Source organism: Canis lupus, chromosome 30 (genome assembly GCF_003254725.2).
Source record: "Canis lupus dingo isolate Sandy chromosome 30, ASM325472v2, whole genome shotgun sequence".
In the NCBI taxonomy this organism is placed as follows: domain Eukaryota; kingdom Metazoa; phylum Chordata; class Mammalia; order Carnivora; family Canidae; genus Canis; species Canis lupus.
This window is the reverse complement of record NC_064272.1, coordinates 10,759,944-10,780,785: the sequence shown is the minus strand read 5'-3', so window position 1 is coordinate 10,780,785 and position 20,842 is coordinate 10,759,944. Positions and strand designations below refer to the sequence as shown.

General features: G+C 39.9%; 2 protein-coding genes across 10 annotated transcripts in view; one reads left to right on the top strand and one right to left on the bottom strand.

Annotated features, from left to right (window-relative positions):
- Positions 1-9,057, top strand: part of FRMD5 (FERM domain containing 5) — a 316,738-nt gene extending 307,681 nt beyond the window's left edge. For 4 of the 7 annotated variants that reach the window (XM_049104098.1, XM_025472962.3, XM_025472968.3 and 1 more), the window contains one exon: positions 5,352-9,057. In XM_049104098.1, coding sequence (XP_048960055.1) covers positions 5,352-5,929 — 578 coding nt within the window. In that variant the 3' untranslated portion in view covers positions 5,930-9,057. The remainder of the gene's footprint in view (positions 1-5,351) is intronic. The other 3 variants (XM_025472966.3, XM_025472965.3, XM_025472967.3) reach the window with 3 other exon arrangements.
- Positions 9,058-9,443: 386 nt separating this feature from the next.
- The window catches only part of WDR76 (WD repeat domain 76), a 52,016-nt gene continuing 40,617 nt past the window's right edge, over positions 9,444-20,842 (bottom strand). For all 3 annotated transcript variants that reach the window (XM_025472959.3, XM_025472960.2, XM_035709158.2), the window contains 4 exons: positions 18,842-19,059; positions 17,682-17,834; positions 15,951-16,004; positions 9,444-11,406 (listed from right to left, as the gene is read on the bottom strand). In XM_025472959.3, coding sequence (XP_025328744.1) covers positions 11,151-11,406; positions 15,951-16,004; positions 17,682-17,834; positions 18,842-19,059 — 681 coding nt within the window. In that variant the 3' untranslated portion in view covers positions 9,444-11,150. The remainder of the gene's footprint in view (positions 11,407-15,950; positions 16,005-17,681; positions 17,835-18,841; positions 19,060-20,842) is intronic.

Sequence of the window (20,842 nt, the reverse complement as noted above, 5' to 3'; positions counted from 1 at the left end):
TCAAATCTGTCCTGGAAAATGGAAGACTCTGCCCTTTCTGTGGGAATGCTGATTAGTGAAAATAAAGAACCATTTAGGTTAGGAAGGACCTGATTCTGCTACTTCCCTGTTGAGGATCATGGGTTTGTGTTTAGGATTTTATGTGTCACTGACTTTGCATTACCTAAGCCTGGTATACAACTACAGTCCAGGGGTTAAGAATCCTGGCTGGGCAACCACCTCAGGTACCTTAATAATTTGAGTATCTTAGTTGTTGTATTTGTAAAACAGGGATATCTTTCTTGCATACCCCATAGGTTGTGAGGAAGCTGATGTACACAGAAGTACTTTAAAAAGATTAAAGCATTTATTGGACAGGCAGCAAGCACAGTGCAAAGAGGCCTGGTCAGGAAGTCAAAGATGAGATTGAAATCAGAGCTCTGCCATATACTTTCTAGGTCAGGTTGCTTAAACTCTCTGAGCCTGCTGCCCCCAGTGTAGAGTGGGGTGTGGGTGTGGAAGGGTGCCTTATGAACTATGAAGTATAATCATGATGCAAAGTATGAAGTTACTGAGGTCTGTCATCAGACATAGTCCCCTGGTTTTTGCTCCGGTCTTAGGTTGAACAGGAAAACTGAGCATAGCTCTCATTGTCCCTCTTCTTTTGGGTGTTCATCTCAGGAAAGCAGAATGTCTTCTCTTTTGAGGAAACAACTTTCTCCTCTTCCTGTGGCCCTTCTTCCCATCCATCCTGAGGTCTGAAGCCACCAGGTTCACCCCAAAGCTCCTGTAAAAAGTCAGGACAGCTGTCCTCTCAGAGAAAAGGCCACCCTCTGGAGGAAGCTGGCACTAATACAGGTATAGGGAAGAGCCTCATGCATTTGTTTTCCAGCATATGGGAGAATATCCAGTAAAACCTACATTCCCAGAAAAGGGAAGACAGGCTGTCCATGTGGGGATACAACTCATTTGTAGTAGCTGCCAAGCAGGGTTAGCAAAACAACTGAGAAGTGGAAAACCAGTCCTTGAGCTCTCCTAAGACAAGCTATGAAGCTGCCTCAGATCCCAACCAGCTCTGGCTGTGCCTCCAGCATCCTCCCAGAACCTCCTTTTGTAGCATCAGTAGACTCCTCAGCATCTGAAATAGTCCTCTTTGCTTGTAATATGCCAGGAGAGGTTGCAGCAGAAAAAGGCCACCAAGGAAGCTACTGGAGAAGACTTCTAGGGCCAAGGCACACCCTCACAATCTCAGCCCCCACTGAACTTCACGCCTGGCAGGTTATAGCACAGCAGGTTCCTATGTGCTACTCTGCAAGCCAATCTACTACTGACACCCAATGCCTGAGGCTGCCAGCAGACAGGAACAGCCTTCATCCCCAGTCATGGCCCTCAGCCCAGAACCCATTAGATTCAGGACGGCACAGGTAGAAGAAGCTGAGAACTGCCTCACCGGGAATGACACTAACATGCTCAGAGTGAGGAGAGGTAGATGGACATCTGGTTTGGATGGGGGGTGGGAGGATTGATCTTAGCATTTAAGTGGGTCTATCACTGCAGGGATTATCAAACCAAGGGAGATAAAGAACAGGTTGTTTCCCAGAGAGTTGAGCTACACCATCTCACCCAGTAAACACAGCTGACCCCCTACTATACACCTAACCAGATAGGGAAGGGCTCAGAGGGAAATGATGGAGGCCTCAGAAGAAGGGCACTAACCACCAAAACTCCCCAGAAAGTTATGGACATTTGAAACTGGTTCTTGCTCCATCACCAACTGTCTTTCCTGTGGTCCATATGGCACATAAATTAACATCACAGAAACTATTTGTCTTTTCCAGATGGAAAGCTTTGTTTGCTACTTCTAAAAGCAATGGGAAAATTGCAAAAAACATTAACATAATACTACAATTTGAATGAAACCATATAATTCCAATGAGCTGGGACTATTAAAAAGATGACTATACACTGTTTGGCCCTCCCCTCTATTCTTAGAGATGCCAAGATACCACATATTGATAACACAGGCCTGGCCAGAGAGGATGCTCAGGTGTGTTGATCCCTTTTATCCACTGCACCCTGTAGGGCTCCACTCAGCAGTAGGGCTGTTTACAGCCCAGTGGATGGGACACAGCCCATTTCTAGCCCTAGAGCTGCCACCTCACACTTTAGAGACACCCAACCCAAAGCCCAATGTCTTTGTAGCTTCACATGTTGCATTTCTGGCACTGTGTGATCCTCCCTACCGTGTGGGATTATTCTCTCCCTCTGTACCTTAGCCTCTGGGGTCCTTATACGGGCCTCCGGAAAACAGCCACAGGCTGTTACTTTTTATGGCTCTAAGTGCTTCTGACTATTGAATCCAGTCCCTGATAACATTAGCCTATCAGAGCTGTTCCTTCCCTGAAGCTCAGCCTGCCTCTGTCTCGCAGAGCTGACATTCTCTCTCCAGCACAGGAGGCACTGTGAAGGAGCTGCCATGGCATGAGATCAGCAAAAATCCTTTGTCCCTAGTTGGCTTTCTACCCTTTCCCTCTGAATCTCCTTTGCCTGGCTGGTTTCCACTGAAGAACTACCTGCCTTCCTGAGCCACCATGGGGAAGAGTCTGATTAAAATTCACACCAGAGTTCGAGTTCAGCTCCGGTTGACTAATCACTGCCTTCGGCCACTGAGTGTGCGCATCCTGAGGATGGGGCCCCGGCTCCAGGGTAGGCTCCTGACCACTGTGCCCCCCGGCCCACAGAGATCCCCCTCTGGGCAAGGGAATCAGCTGGAACACGTCCAAGGTAAAAAAAAAAAAAAAAAAAACTGTTTTGGTGTGCCGTCTGCCAGCTCCCACCCATCGTACCCACCCTGTCCATCCCAGAATAACGGGTTTGATGAAGGGGTGGTGGTTTCTAGTGAACCTGAAGTTCTATACAAGACTGGCCTGACATAGGAATAATAACCTTATAGGTGAGGTTTGTTGAGGGAACAGAAGACTAACACTTACTGAGTAATTTTGTCTGTCAAGCAATCTACTAGAAATGCATACATATCCATTATTTTATTTACTGAGAGCATGAACTTACTATAATGTGGTTTCTGATGTCCTTCTGGTTTGTTCTCTCTGATGTAACAAGCTTTGCCTCTCTTCTTTCCCAGCAAGCTTAGGGCTGAATTGTAGGCCAAGCTAAGTTTACACTAAGTAGCTTCTGGCAGCTAAGCTGGTCATACTTTGGATGATCTGGTGGTCAGAGCTGTCTTTGTGAGGAGACAGCCTCTAGAAAGGGTATGAGGAGCCCTATGCAGTAGGGGCTGAGGTTCCAGAGGAAGCCAGGTGGAGGAGTGGGTGGGAAGAGTTGAGCCAACACATGTGTGATAAGGGCCTAAAGGTTTCTATTTTATCAGGGACTCATTACATATTACCAGCTATATATCCCTCGTGTGGCTTATGCAAATACAGGAATAAGGGAGAAAAACTGGGAGGGGGGAGAGATCAAAGGCGCACGCATCAAGAGCTGTGGAATAAGGGGCAGACTCTTAATTTCATATTATTGCACTATAGTTTCTTGGGCAATTGGGACATAAATCTAAGGTAGGTGTAGGCTGCAGACTTAATTCATCCTGGCCCAGAATCTAACTACATGATCATTAGCATCAGGAAACAAAAGGAGGCTTGGAGTCTGTCTTTGCCTTTGCCATTACCAGCCAACCACATGACATTAGGCAAGTTCTATAACCTCTTGCCTTCACAACTTTGTGGAAAGGTAAAATGAAAGCACTTTAAAAAGTTTAAAATATACAAATTTAAGATAAAACAAAATAAAACTAGAACCATAAGGAGCTCCTAAAAGCAGAAGCTGAGAGCTGTAGCAAATATACTGATGGTGTGGTAATGGTGAATACAGGTGGATAACAGGGGGTTGCTGTTGCCACCCCAACCCAAATGTTTATAACCCAGATTCTAGGGTTTGTTTCTCTGGAGAATCTTTAAATGTACCTATGCTGAAATGGGCTCCAGCAGGCCAGGCAAGCAGGCAGGCAGGCAGCCTTGGTACATAGAGCTATGCATTTAAGAGAACCAAATGAAACTCACTACTCCTGAAAGGTTACTGTCACCTTTTAAAAGAGACCCTTGGGCTTCTGAAGCTACCTCTGAACTGAAAAACTCCCTAATCAGCCCTAGTTAGGTCAGACTTTACATAGCTGGGAATCTGGTTCAGTCTGCAGCAGTCAGGGTCAATTTCAGAGCAACGGAAGGGGACTGGCTTCTCTTGACACTGGCCACAAAGGCAACGAGTATCAGAGATAGCCAAGAATGGAAAAGGCAGACATTGAACCTGAAACAAGAAGCCATTTCCTTGGGGGCATTGTGATGTGGGCCATACTTAGTGATTTTGGGCCCACATCCTTGAGCCTAGTGTTTGATTGACAGAGTAACCAGCTCCTGTTTTTCACTACCAGACAGTAAGCCTTGGAAAGAGAAAAATGTTCCTTCCATCTGAGAAAGTAAAGAGATAATGGGTAGTTTTAGGGAGAATACCCTTTCTCCTGACAGATGTAAGAGAATTTCTACCCTGACCCAACAAGATCTTCTCAGAGACAACTCTGCACTCTGGAGTGTGTAAAGATAGCGGAACTGTCAGCCTATTATGGAACCTGTTTATTCTAAGATGAAAAGAAAGGGAGTTAGCCAAAGGCTATTCCCCTTCTTCATCAGAGACCACTTAAGGAAGAGGAGACAGGTTTTCTCATCCCCTACAATCAGGACAGCTACAAGAGGGAAGCTGGAGAGACAGCAGTTGTAGCAATCCAAAAGATGACCTCAAGAACTCAAGGAGCTGCATGCTGGGTTGTTAGAAGGACACTCAGCTCTAGAATCAGTATTTGATGAGGCCCACTGAAGCAAAATAGTTTTCTCCTCCCCATTCCTGCTTCAAAGCCCTCAGCCCATGAGGGACACTTGACCTCCCTCAACTGTCACCTTTTAAAAGAGTGGCCTCACTCTGAGTGGCCTCAACTATGGCCCCAGCCTGAATCTGAATCAGGGCTAGTCAGTGATTCAGATAGTCTTTTAATTGGGGCTAAACCAGGCCCAGGATATCAAAAGCCAGAAAGGTAGACTCTTTAACAAATCTTGCCAAACCCTAAGGAAAAAGAAAAAACAAAACACTTCGACCATGGTCACTCTGCTGTCTGCTGCTTCTCCTACCTCTTCCTAATACATCAGAACAGTGCAGTGGCTACTGTTGCTGGTCATGTGGGCTGTGCAGCAGGGTTTCCTTGCAAAATGTTAGTAACCATATAAAACAGAATGGGTGCTCCCTCCACCAAACAGCAAAGTGTGCACTGGGACCCAGAAAGCTTACTCATGTTCCTTTTGCCTTTCCAGGCCTAGAGTCCCTACGGGATAGTGCCCATTCTACCCCAGTGCGTTCTTCCTCCCATGGGGACACCTTCCTGCCTCACGTGAGAAGCAGCCGGGCAGACAGCAATGAGCGAGTCGCTGTGATTGCAGACGAAGCCTACAGCCCTGCAGACAGTGTGCTGCCCACCCCTGTGGCCGAGCACAGTCTGGAGCTGATGCTGCTTTCCCGGCAGATCAATGGGGCCACCTGCAGCATCGAAGAGGAGAAGGAGTCTGAGGCCAGCACTCCAACTGCTGCAGAGGTGGAAGCCCTTGGGGGAGAGCTGAGGGCCCTGTGTCAGGGGCACGGCAGGCCAGAGGAGGAACAGGTGAATAAGTTTGTTTTAAGTGTCCTCCGTTTGCTCCTTGTGACCATGGGACTCCTCTTTGTTTTGCTCCTCCTCCTGATCATCCTTACCGAGTCTGACCTTGACATTGCCTTTTTCCGCGATATCCGCCAGACCCCCGAGTTTGAACAATTCCACTATCAATACTTTTGTCCCCTCAGGCGATGGTTTGCCTGCAAAATCCGCTCAGTGGTGAGCCTGCTCATTGACACCTGAGAAGGCATGACTCCTCCCAATAACTAGCCAGGCGGACCAAGGAGCCCGGCTACCCATTCCCAGCAATGGGACCCATCGCGGAACCATCGGCACATGTACCAAGTCCTCCTCTCATGACTCAAAGTCCACAGCCTAGGAGGGTCATTTCCCAGAAGAAAAAAAGGATAGGCTCATGCCCTGTCTAAACAAACTGGGAAAACTCATTTCCTTCAGAGGTTCTTTCAAGAAAGGCTCAGCGACTCTGTTTCTCATCCTTCCAATTTGCAGGATAATTTTTGGTTTTGAATTTTGATTTTTCATAGATGTATATTATTTTCAAAGTATCAAATAAAAATTTATTTTACTATAACTGATTATTGCAGTAGTGTCACCTAGCAGATGGGACACTAGTTCAAGTCTAGAGAGTTGTCTTCTATATTCTGCAGGAGCTTTCCTCCTGGACTCCAGTAGACTCATCAGTGCAGCCTCCGTAGGGCAGGCCAGGTTTCTGGACAATGGGAACTATCTAGGTTTTCTTGCCAGACAGAAATTTTTAAAAACTAAACATCCATGTAGAATGATTAAATGGAAAGTTGCTTCTTATGATGGTCTGAGTTGGATTTTCTTTTCCTTTTGTTTTTTTTCAAATCTGAGCAGAGTGGGCATCTGAAGGGACCACCGCTACAGCAGAAGCAGCAGCAGGGGTGGGGTAAGTCTGTCCCCTTAGACTAGATCCTAGTGGGCATCACCATGAGTTTTGTACAATGAACTTATTAGACTTCTGTGATTTTTTTTTTTTCCTGAAGAACCTCAAGACTTTTATAGTGCTCCAGAGATGTTAGTTGAATTCAGTGGTGCCAGAGATAGGACTATCAGAAATGTTGGACAAAGTGTAGTTAACAGAAACCAGAGCCAAGGTACCTGAGAAACTATTGAGATTAAGAGAGAAGTACCTATTTTGTACAACCTCCCCACCCTCAAAAAAAAAAAAAAAACTATTTTAATTTATATTTTAACAACAAATGTTATTTTCTTATCAATTCATATTTTGTTTTTACTTTATGGATTAAGAAACTAGAGCCTGATGAACTAAACGATGCAAGAAAGAAACTGATCCTGAGAATGAAAAGCTTCAGAAAATAGAATTCCAAGATCAACAAACAGCCTTGGAAGGGACCAGGAAAAGAATCTCTTTAAATAGGCAAACTAAAAGATGCCTACAAAAGAAAAGAAGGTGAATGTGGCCGAGACCAACACTTAGATGTAGAAATACTGCCCCCTAGGGTCATCCTCTGCATCAGGAAAATAAAAATTGTAGGAAAGCATTTGCCATCCTTGCTGAGGGAAGCATGCAAAAGCACAGCATGTGAAGGGTGAGTGTGGGGGTCCAAGGCCCAAGCTCTGCAGCTCTAAACAACCACTCAAAGATCTTGTTTTCATCTCAGGGAGAGATTTCTAAGTCATCTGGGGCCTGAGGACTCATTTAAGGATGGTCAGTAGATATATTCCTGGGACCCACACAACAGTAGAGCAGCTGCTAACATCCTATGATGTTGGGCGGCCCAAATGCAGAACAGAATGAGTCACTTGTAGATTTTCTCTCCCCTAGTTTGTCCCCTGAAATAACAGAATCATGTCCATGTACAGAGTATAACAGCTGTGGAATTAACAGGGGGCATGGGACAGGGGGAGTGGATTGTGTAATTGTAAATGCCCTTTCATCTAGACCAAGGGTTGGCAAACTTCTTCAGTAAAGTGCCGGGTAGTATTTATTTTTATTTTGGTTTTGTGGGCCATACTCTGTGGCAACTACTCAACTCTGCCGTTATAGCACAAAAACAGCCATCCACAAAGTGTGGCTGTGCTCCAATAAAAGTTTATTTATAAAAATAGACAATGAGCTGAATTTGGACCACAGGCCATAATTTGCCAACCCTGATCTAGACAATAATCTCCTTACAGTATGTTAGCAGAAAGAGGGCCAGCTCTGCTCCCATTCCTGACTTGCTACAGATCCAGGACCATTTCCCAGTGGAGGCACTGGGTTGCTTGTTTAAAGGGTGCTTGACCAACCAGCAAAGAGGTATCTGATGCCAAGATGAGCAAGATCAAGAGCTAAAATGCTAAAACTCGGCCAGAATCTAAGAATGGAAGAGGAATGTCTGATCATTTCCATACCAGCAACAATTTGGGCAGAATTACAAACATCTATATTTACCAAGTGACAAGACAAACTGAGGGAGATTCTAGTAAAAATTTGGGATCACTTAGAACCAATTAGCCACTGCCACTTATCATCTACACAGGAAAGGCTTTATTTGGTGTAAGACTGAAGTGAAAAGTAGACTTGGAGATGAAAAGGCTGTCAGGAGATAGGGGGCTGGTTTTAACCTGGGTATCTACTGTCTTATGCAACATAGCAGATTATCTTTTAGTGTAGTGTTCCTACCTCAGTCTGTAGAATATGGTGTTTCTATGCAGTGAGTGATAGCCTTGACACTGACCTTTCATATTCATGTTAAAGAAAGATGCAGTATTCCATTTCCTGGTATGTTACTTGTGTCTAGAGTTCTAACAATACAAAAGCCCATACCACTTCCAACAGCGAACAGTTCTGTTCGCTCTCTGAACAGAACTTTTGGATTACTTTTTTCCAGGGCTTACCCCAGAAAATACAGATAGTAAAGTTTCCTTCGATTTGCTTTTCAAATAGTGCTTGAATAACAAACCTTCTTTGTTGGTGACTAGTCTTTTTTGGTATCTCCCCATCATTAAACATTGTTCAAATTTTTAACCTGGTTTTACTGTGTTCCACTATGTCTCCCATTTTCTCTCAAAATTAGTTTGATCTCACTGTAGGGAAAAAAAAAAAAACGGTTTCCATAGCTTCATCCATCAGAGGAAATAAAACTCTTACTAAAGAATAGTGTACTGCATCTTTAAGCAGTAGAAGGTAAACTACCTGCAAATGTGAATTTCTTAGTTTCATTAAGAAGTATAGTTGTTAACCTTTCGTGTGCCAAAAATTCTAAGTTACATTTTCCTTCAAAGCAATGTACTTTTTTCTACATATGCAGTATGTATAGTTAGCATAAAATCATTGGTGCCATGAAAATTATTTTTAAACTTAAATAAATATTTAAATATCATGGAAGAGTGGACTCTTTTTTTAACTTACAGCTTGTCTCACTTTTTCCTCCTTAAAGTTACCAATGTGTAGATAAAAAGATGATTTATACAGCTGACTACTGTTCATGACTAGAATCTTGGCTTATATCCATCTATTATCCTTGTCCCTCCACCCAAATCAATACTATTAAGAACTCAGAAGCTGTAATAATGAAATGATTTTAGAGATGATTTATACAATTACTCCATTATAGAGCTTATCACCAAGAAACAAGTCCCCACTCACTATTCTTCCTTCCCTCCTGCATTGCCTCAAGAAGACAGAACTCTATTAAGTGAAATTATACAAAATAGCACAGTTTATGAAACTAAAATGGCGAAAGAAACCACAAAAGTGAGAAACATCAAGAATTTGCTAACATTTATTGCAGAAACCAGGCAATTACCACCAAGTACTCAAAGCTTAAATGATGGTACTAATTTCAACGAGAGTATTTTTCAATATCTTAAAAAAAGAGCAATTCTCACAGAAGTATCCGCTTTGGAACATGTGAAATGAAGTAGTATAGAAAAGGGAAAGGAAGCCTAAAGGCTTCATTTACTATCTCCAGGGCAGTTTAACAGAAGTCAACCTCATTTAGCTTTACTTTCCATTTCATAAATTAATTTTCCATTTCATTTACCAATTCCTGTTCCTATCATCAAGAAAATAGAGAACTCGTTACTTATAAACACAACCTACTTAATAAACTAGGCCTCAAAATTAGACTTAGCCTCTAATTACAGAGAAGGAAACTACATCACTTTATTTCTGATATACAATTTAAGAAGATATTTCCTCTTAGAATTCAAACCTTCCAAAAAAAAATTCAAACATACTGCTGAAAACTATTTACAACTGTCTTTCAGTAGTACTTTGGCAATGAAGGGCAGTGAAAAAAGTCAGATAGGTGGTATCACACAGTTAATGTCACTGAGTTGCTACTCTTCCAACAACAAACTCATTCATATTGCCCTAACTTCTGAAAAAAAAAATTTATGATAAAATGCCAAAAGTGGTTTTCCATAACATTTCCCCCAATATGAATTAGGAATGAAGGCATTCGTTTAACAGTCTAATGAATCTCTAGAGAATTTAAAGACAGGGACAGATAAGGGTGTCTGGGACCTTCTAACGCAGGAACTTTCACTTCTTTAACCATGACCCACAATAGTTACCACAGTAATAAGAGACATATGTTTTACATCAAAATATACATATGCATATACACTTACATATATGTATGCACTATAAGTTTCACAAAACAACACTTATTCTGCTTATTCTATACTATTTCTTTCCTTTTCCCTTTTTTAAAGACTGGTCGTGGCTAACTTGATTTCATGTGGATAGCTACAAACCACAATCTGAAGAACACTGGTCTGAAGGCAATCTCACACTGGATTACAAGGGTCAGGCAGATCCAAACCGTTCCTAGAACCTCTAGAATTCTTTGGCTATGTCTCAGGCGCCATCAAAAGGAGGTAAAAGGGTCCGCACACAAAGACCCAGGCCCCTACCCAAGTGAACTAACACTTCTCAACAATTATCTTGGGATTTCACATAAGATTTAATTAAAGGCAGGGGGAGAAAAGAGTTCTCCATTAAAAAAATTAAGTTTCAAAATCACAAAGTTAGATGACTTTTCAGGATCCCTTCCAGTGTATGAGTCTAGAAATATTTACACCAAACTATAAAATAAACCACAAATCCAAACATCACTACAGAATCAAAACCATATCATTAAACGAAAAAAAAATGCTTAATACTGATCATTCAAAGCTTTGTAATTTATACTGTTAGAGTTTCTCAACATACTAAAAGTACTGAAGGCATCACAGCCTCCCCTCAAATTCTTTCCCAACCTACAGAAACAATTTAAAAGGCTTCTCCCTTACTAAACATGTAAGTATGTAACTGTGTACATTCTGCTCACAGTTCTTATTAATAAAACAATTTTATATTCACTAAATAGAACATATTAAAAACAGACCAAGCCACATGAGTTATTAGGCTCCTTAGTGATTAATTTGAACAAACTGGTGTTGCTAAACCAAATATTCAGCAACCTTCTTAACTCATAAAAACATGTACCTTCCCACTGGAATTACCTCCAGCCAAAATATACCGAGTTGGGTGCATAGCATTGATGGAACACACAGAGACAAGGCATTCTCCACCAAAAAACGAATGCACCTGCTTTCCTGTCTCATGGAAGATTTCTACCCGTCGTGGATGAGCCATGCTGCCAACTATGATACAGTCTTCTTGTTTAGGGTCCCACACAGCCTGGAATCTAGTCAGCCATCGCCCAGTGATGGTGTTATGCCTAGTGAAAAAAAAAATTGTTTTAAAGGATAGTTTTAAATAACTCAAGGTAGCAATGGGCAGAGGGTAAAAGCATTGCTCCTAAATGCTGGTTTTCTCTGCCAAGTTTCTTCTCTTAAGTTACTAAGTTATCATTAGTCTAGTCTCATCCTTCATATACAAAAAAATCAGGACAAAGAGGCTGTCTTCTGCACTTCTGTATGTCCAGTGCCAAGTATAGTGGTTGTGCTCAGTGGATGGTCACTGTCTATTAAAATAGCACCTTTTGGGACATCTGGGTGCTCAGTGGTTGAGCGTCTGCCTTTGGCTCAGGTTGTGATCCCAGAGTTCTGGGATCGAGTCCTGTATCAGGCTCCTCGCAGAATGCCTACTTTTCCCTCTGCCTATGTCTCTGCCTCTGTCTCTCATGAATAAATAAATAAAATATTTTTTAAAAATAGCACCTTTTTTAGTCACTAATTCCTAGCTCAATGGAATCCTTGCCCTCCCTTTTATTACACATACAAAATAGAAGAAACCCTAGAAGAAATACATAATCTAGGTTATTAGAATGTATAATCTATTTTAATAGAATGTATAATCTCGTATTTGTATTCCCTTGATAACCAAACCCTGAAATCATTTTATATTCCACATAACTTTAAAGTAAAAAATACATTTGGGGCTCAAAGAAGAAATCACAAGGGAAATCAGAAAATATTTAACAAATGAAAAATGAAACATAACATACCAAAATGTATAGGAAGCTATGAAAACAACAGAGGGAAATTTATAGCAGTGAACACTAAAAAAGAAAGATCTTGAGGCACCTGGATAGCTCAGTCAGTTAAGTGTCTGACTTTTGATTTTGGCTCAAGTCATGATCTCAGGGTGGTAAGAAGGAGTCCCATGTCAGATTCTGCCTCAGCAGGGAGCCTGCTTCTCTCCTCACCCTCCTTCTGCTCCTCCACTCACTCACACTTGCTCTCTAAAATGAATAAATCTTTAAAAAAATTTTTTAAAGATCTCAAAATCAACATACTACATACACCTCAAGGAACTACAAAAACCAACTAAACCAAAATTTAGCAGAAGAAAGGAAATAAACATTAGAGCAGAGCTAAATGAAATGGAAAATAGAAAAACAATAGAAAAAAGTTTTGCTTTTTTTTTTTTTAAAGGTTTTATTTATTCATGAGAGACACAGAGAGAGAGGCAGAGATACAGGCATAGGGAGAAGCAGGCTCCATGCAGGGAGCCCAACATGGGACTCGATTCCGGGTATCCAGTGTCATGCCCTAGGCCAAAGGTGGCACTAAACTGCTGAGCCACCTGGGCTGCCCAAAAACAGTTGTTTTTTATGAGATCAACAAAACTGACAAACCCTCATCCAGTTAAGAAACAAGGAGGAAAAAAAGAAAAAAGAAAACGCAAGTAAAAAATCAGAAATGAAAAAGGGAGCATTATAATTTATGTCACAAAAATATAACGGATTATAAGAGAACAGTATAAACAATTATATGCCAACAGATTTGTTAACCCAGAAGAAATTGATAAATCCTCAGAAACATACAACTTACCAAAACTGAATCATGAGGAAATAGAAAATCTAAATAGTCGTATAACTAATTAGTAAGGGGATTAAAACAGCAGTCAAAAAACTCTCAAAAAAAGAAAAGCTCAGGATCAGATGGCTTCACTGGAGAATTCTACCCCAAATTTAAAGAATTAACCTAGGGACACCTGGGCGCCCAATCAGTTAAGCATCCAACTCTTGATTTCAGCTCAGGTCATAATCTCAGTGTTGTGAGACTAAGCCCCACATCACGCTCTACTTAGGGAGTAGTAAAATTTATTTAAGATTCTCTCTCTCGTTCTCCCTCTCCCTCTCCCCCCATTCTGTCTCTCTCCCCCTAAATAAATAAATAACACCAGTGCTCATCAAACTCTTCCAAACAACTGAGGAGAAGGGAACACTTGCAAACTTGAGACCAGCACTACTCTAATATAAAAATCAGACAAGGACTCTACAAGAAAATAAAATGTCAGACTAATATCCCTAATGGATACTGATGCAAAAATCCTCAACAAAATACTAACAAAATGAATTCAATAACAAATTTAAAGGATTAAACACCATTACCAAGTTATATCTATCCCTGGAATTCAAGGATGTTTCAACTTACAAAACTTAATTGATATAATATACCACATTAATAAAATGAAGGACAAAACCATATGATCATCTCATTTGATGCAGAAAAGTCATTTGATGAAATTAATACCCTTTCATGATAAAAACATTCAATGAACTAGAACAGAAGGAAACTATCTCAAAATAATAAAGGCCATATATGAAAAGCCCATAACTAACATCATACTCAATTGTTAAAGACAAAGCTTTTCCTCAAAGATCAGGGAAAAGGCAAGGATGCCCATTCTTACCATTTCTATCCAACATACTACTGGAAATCTGGAAGGACTGATCTAAATTCCAGGTGTTCATAAATGCACAGGTAGCCAGATCCTACATGTGAGGCACCACCATGACACCAACAAGAATTTGATAAGGAGGACATTCTGAACAGTCACATGAAAATCAACTGGACAAGAAAAAGAAATAACAGGACTATATAAAACTCAAAAATTCTGAGCACCAAAGGAAACAATTACTACAGCGAAAGGCAACCTACAAAATAATAGAAAATATTTGCAAATCATATATTCAATATATGGTTCATATAAGGAACTCCTACAACTCTACACAAAAATGACCCAATTCAAAAGTGGGCAAGACTCGAATAGAGAGTTCTACAAAGAAGATAGATAAATGGCCAAAAAGCATATGAAAAATGTTTGACGCCACTAATCATTAGAGAAATGCAAATCAAAACCACAATGCGATATTACCTCACACCTATTTAAATAATCACTAATTAGGGGCAGCCTGGGTGGCTCAGCGCTTTAGTGCCACCTTCAGCCCAGGGCCTGATCCCAGAGACCCGGGATCAAGTCCCACATCAGGCTCCCTGCATGGAGCCTGCTTCTCCCTCTGCCTGCGTCTCTGCCTCTCTCTCTCTGTCTCTCATGAATAAATAAAATCTTTTTAAAAATCACCAATTAAAGAGCAGAATGATGAACATAAAAAGAAATTAGAGGGGCACCTGGGTGGTTCGGTCGGTTAAGCACCCGACTCTTGATCTCAGCTCAGGTCTTGATCTCAGGGTTGTGAGTTCAAGCCCCACAATGGAAAAAAACAACACATTTAAGGGCAGCCCGGGTGGTTCAGCGGTTTACCTATGCCTTCGCCTTGGGGCCTGATCCTAGAGACCCGGGATCAGGTCCCGCATTGGGCTCCCTGCATGGAGCCTGCTTCTCCCTCTGCCCGTGTCTCTGCCTCTCTCTCTCTCTCTGTGTGTCTCTCATGAATAAATAAATAAAATCTTCCTTAAAAAAAAAAAAAATTAGAAACCTGGTGTGCTACTGGTAGGAATGTAAAATGGTGCAGCCACTACAGAAAAACAATATGGAGGTTCCTCAAAAAATTTAAAAATTCCTCTGGGTATATATCCAAAGGAATTCGAAGCAGGATCTTGAAGAGATATTTACACACCCATGTTCACTGCAGCATTATTTACAATAGCAAAGAAGTAGAAACAACCCAAATGACCATCAACAGATGAATGGATAAAGAAAATGTGGTATTTACACACAATGGATTATTATGAAGTCTTAAAAATGGAGGAGAGCCTGTCACATGCTAAAACATAAGTGAACACTGAAGACACCATGTCAAACAAAATAAGCTAGTCACAGAATGCCAAATATTGTGATTCCACTCACTTCAAGTATCTGAAGTAGTTAAAATCACAGATATGTAAAGTAGAAAGATTGTTGCCAAGGTCTGGAAGGGAGAGAGAAGGAAGAATCAATGGTTAATGGACATAAAGTTTGAAAAAGGAAATGAAGATGGAAAAATTCATAAGAAGCAAACACACTTAAATGTATCCTCCATAACTATAAAATGGATTAAGAAACAATCAACATATATTGCACCCTCTGTTCCCAACTTCATAAATACTGATAAAGAGGGATGTCTAGGAAGAAAGCACTGACTAAAGTTGGTTGCAAAATATATACATTAAAAGTAGCAAATGCAAAAAGAAGGTAACCAGAGAAAGTAAATGGTAAGTTAGGGAAACCCTTTAAGTCCACAACAAATAGGTACAAACAAAAGAGCTTTAGATGGCCTCAATCTTCCTTAATAAAAGAACATGAGTAATTCAGGATGAAATAAAGTCCTTCACCTTAGCCAAAAATAACCACCCCAACTGCAAAGAACAGCCACGAGTAAAAAAGATTGAACGTCTTTAAAGATACAGGGAACATGGAAGCAAGAATCCTTCTTGACGGGATAGAAACTAGCAACCTGGGACACTTAAATAATGCAATACAAAAATTCAGACCTACTACATCTCTTTGACAATCAGATGTCTAATGCATGCACTCCAATATACAGCTAATAATCAATTCAGGGTCTACATTATTCAGCATATAGAAACCTACCTGATGGTAGTGAGCAGAGGAATCTCAGAGGATATACAGCTGCTGTCAAAGATTCTGCAAAACAAAGATCAAGAACAAGTTAATACTCTTTTTACTGCTTCTTAAAAATTTTCTGAAAGAGTATCAGTGTATTTAACATATTTTTCATTGGTTCATGACATTAAATATCAGTGCTATTTTAAAATATATAAGGTCAGGCTTTAATAAACTTCAGCTCATACATTTAACAAAAATTATAAGAAATACTGTAAAATTCAGTACTTTATAGTTTGGTGTAGAAATAACTTATTTAAACACTATTACCCCAAATTTAAAATGCACATTATAAAGTGATAATCTGGATTCTATATTCAGATTCACAGTAATATAGATCGTTTAAGAGAGATGTGATCTGAAAATGCACAAATAACCTAAAACATATTATGTACATATCATGTGCAATTTCCCCATGAAACTCATTAGTTGAGGGACTGAACAGTGTCATTCCAAATGTTACCAAGACTATGACTAACCAGCAACCAAGGGGAGGAGTTCTTATTGGGTAGCTCAAAAAGTCCAGAAGCCTCCACCAGGTACCCTAGCAAAAAGAAACTAACCACATCACACCACCTCCTCCTTCTTGGCACCTATAACTTATTGCCTAATTATAGTAATAGAAAGCCAAGTCACTAACAGCTATTATAAACTCTGCAGTGCAAATGAATAAGCAGGGTTACAATAGGTAGCTTTTGAGACAAAGCAAACTGTATGGGTAGAAAGGGGACACTGGGCTGCCCCTGCCTGGTGACTAAATCTCTTAATGCACCCACCTGGTAATGCTCATAGATTTTACTAGAAACTAACTGGACACCTGTCACAAACTGAAGACCATGCTTTTCCCAATGGAAAATGACAAATGCTGGGATGCCTGGGTGGCTCAGCAGTTGAGTGTCTGCCTTCAGCTCAGGGTATGATCCCAGTCCAGGGATCAAGTCCCACATCAGGCTCCCTGTGAGGAGCCTGCTTCTCCCTCTGTGTCTTTGCCTCTCTTTATATGTCCCTCATGAATAAAAAAATAAAATCTTTAAAAAAATAAATAAAAAATAAATGACAAATGCTTACTATGCTAAGCAAAATCAGGGATTATAGAACAAAGTAATTTCCTTTGTGGTTACATAACATTCCCCATATTTTTTATTGTCATAATTTTCTTTTTTTGGTTCAATTGGTTTGTATTACATTTTTAAAGCCATTTTTAGGAAGTAGCTATAGAAAGGTACCAAAACTAAAACCATAAAACTATATCCAGCGGTTTGTACAGAAGCCCTATTATTGCTATCTTTTCTGCCTGCCCATGGCCTGGGGCTGTGTAATTTCTACTCAGCGCTTCACATATAGGATAGATCCCATTATCCCCAACCTAAGAGTTTGTCACTATTCTAAAATCATCTTTCTTCCAATATATCACAAGGCTGATTTTACTGAGACTTCTGGGATCATTCAGTGCTGAAAGGGAAGCCTAACATCTAAACCCTAAAGTAGCTACAGACCTTCCCTGCCAATCTCAAGGAAGTTTCCAGACCTAAAAACTGCTGAAAAACCATTAAATATAGGTTATTTATTTGTCCAGGGACAGAAATGGCTACAAAGCATAATACTAGCAATTTAATAGGGAGCAGTAGTAAACAAAGCTACTGGTTTACTGACACAATAGCTACAGATTGTTAACACATTTCTATCTCACCAATTTACCTCAGTTTACAATCAGCACATGTGGTCACTACTTTGTTACCAGTAAGAGGTGAAAAATAGGCAGAAGCTATGCTCTTTGTGTGTTCAGTCAAAGAAATCAAAGGCTGGCTTCCTCTGAGATTCAAGTGCCTTGTATCATAAATATGAGTATCCCTGTAAAAGGAGGAATAATTCAGTGTTGCCACAGTACATGTAGTAAGCAGCTCTTGAATAGTGCTGAACATAGATGCTCAAATACTCATTACATTGAAGAAGACTCTGACCTGTAATAATTTTACAAACACTATATAGTTAAAAAAATGAAATATCAGAAAAATCCCATACTACAGATTATATATGAAACCAGTGGGTAAAGAGAAACAAGATTCTAGTTGGTTTTCTCATCTGAGAAAAAAATAAACACAGGCCAAGTTCTAGGTCACATATACTTTTCTTTTTTTTACAAGTTTTCTTCTCAAATGACTAGAATTAAATGCATATGGGGGTGCCCTCATGGCTCAGTGGGTTAGGCGTCTGCCTTCGGTCCAGGTCCTGGGGTCCAGTCCCACATTGGGCTCCCTGCTCAGCAGAAGTCTGCTTTTCCCTCTCCCTCTGTCCCTCCTCCCTGCTTGTGCTCTCTTTCAAAATAAAATAAAATAAAATAAAATCTTAAAAAGAAAAAAGTAAATGCATATGATACCAAGGAAAACAAAAATGCTTTTCTTTTGATACTTTCACTACTTATTAAAGGTAAAAGCATCTTTTTTATTTTTTTCAAAAGAAACTCTCTTTTAAAAAAAAATCACACTCAATAAAACCTCAATTGGTATGGAAAGAAGTTATTTAGCTATATGGGTATCACAAAAGTTAAATGTCTTTGACATCCAAACTACAATAGTAGTCCTTCAGGGAACTTGTGTGGCTCAGTCTGTTAAATGTCCAACTCTTGGTTTCAGCTCAGGTCATGATCTCAGAGTCCTGGGATCAAGCCCCAGCATCAGGGTCTGTCTCAGCGGGCAGTCTGCTTGAGGATTCTCTCTCTCTCCCCCATCTCTCTGCCCCTCTAGGTACTTGCATTCTCTCTCTCTAAAATAAATAAATGAATCTTTAAAACTTAAATAAAAAAAACAGTATTCCTAATTTTGAAAGACTTAAATCACAAAACTTTATTAAGAACATACCTCAATCCTGCAGTGATAAAATACTGTCTATGCACTGGGTGGACATGAACAGTTCTTATTTTTCTCAAAGAAGAATTGATAAGTTTCTCATAAGAAGTTCCAGGTGTCCGTCTATCTACCAGTGATATATTTCCATTCCAGTGTCCTACTATTAAAGTGGAGGCATCTTCTCCCAAGAAGTCAAAAGAGGAAAAGCTACTTCTTTCATCTCTATATACCTAAGGATATAAATAACAACCAACGCATAAATTCTTTGGTAAAAAGTTATAAAGCACTTTACCTAATAATATCATTTATCCTCCCATCATCATGCAGAAAGCACAGAGCAAAATGATCATCCATTTTATAGAGATGGAAACTAAGACACTGATCAGCTACGAGAGTACTCAAAACAATCAAATGGCTGATCCACTCATGTCAGGGTTACATGCCAAATCTCTTAAACCCAATCAACCTCAGTTGCAGATCTATTCTGTGTCACTTAATAAGAAATGAACTAAATCTGAATACTACCCAACTGAAATACCTTAAAATACCAAGTAATTTTGCCAACCAAATCCAAAAAAACATGGCCATATGGCCATATCATTTACTCATGGTGGAAGTATAAATAAATAAATAACAAAAACAGTCATTATTTCTGACTAGTCAGAGTACACCTATTAAAATATTTAATGCCTGTACCCTCTAACCCAATAATTTATCTAAGATATATATAAAGATGCCTACTGAAAGACTGCCTGTAATAGGAACACCTGGGTGCCTCAGTGGTTGAGCATCTGCCTTCGGCTCGGGTCTTTGATCCCGGGGTCCTGGGATCAGTCCCGCATTGGGCTCTCCACAGTGAGCCTGCTTCTCCCTCTGCATATGTCTCTGTCTCTCTGTGTCTCTCATGAATAAATAAAATATTTTTTAAAAATAGCAATACAAAGCAACCTAAATGTTCACCAAAAGAGGCCTGTTTAAATAAATGATGGTACATCTCAACTTTGAAATGCCATGCACTGCTAAAAAGAATGAGGTAAATTTATACTACAATCTGTCCATACTACTAAGGGGAAAAAAGCAAGTTGCAAAAAAGTATGTATATGTATGAATCCATTATTGCAAAGGAAAAAAATCTACATCTGTATGCTTATAAGTGTATGTGTACTTTTTGGAAGTATACTTAGCCACAATTCTTAACACTGAATCACTAATTGCTGATTTTTACTTTTAATAAAAAGCTGCATATACTATTACAAACTGAGATTAACAAATTAATATACCAAAGGCATCACAACCCATGTACATCCAAAAAAGCTCCAAATGAAACCAGAAGTATTCAGTCAGTATATTACAATGGTTAAGTGCAGAAGCTTAATTGCAGTGGAGTCAGACCAAAGTGAAAAATCTAGCACTGCCATTTATGTCCCTGAGCAAGCCAACAAACCTCTTTACCTCAGTTTTCTCAAATGTTAAGTGGGGATAACATTATTTCATAGTGTGTGATAAGGCTTACCAATATATATAAAGCACTCTTAGATAATACCTAACACAAGGTAATTCTTCAATCAGTAGTATCAGGGGCACATTACTTACACATGCAACATTATGGATGACTCTTAGTAATATTATGCTAGGTGAAATAAGCAAGACATAAAAAACTCCATGCCACATGATTCCATTTATTTGACATTCTGGAGCAGATAAAATTATAGGAACAGTAATCATATCAGTGGTTGTCAGGCACTGTGGGAAGGGGAGGGGACTGACTACAAAGGGTCACAAGGTGATTTTTTTCAGGTGACAGTAATTTACTATATCTTGATTGTGGTGGCAGTTGCATAGGTGTAGACAATTTGTTAAAACTCATAGAACCATACGCTTAAAAGAATAAATTTTACTGTATATAATTTATACTTCAATAAATCTAACTTTAAATATAAAAGTGGAGAAATCTTACAACTCAATACTAAAAAGATAACCCAATTAAAAATTAGGCAAAAAATCCAACATTTA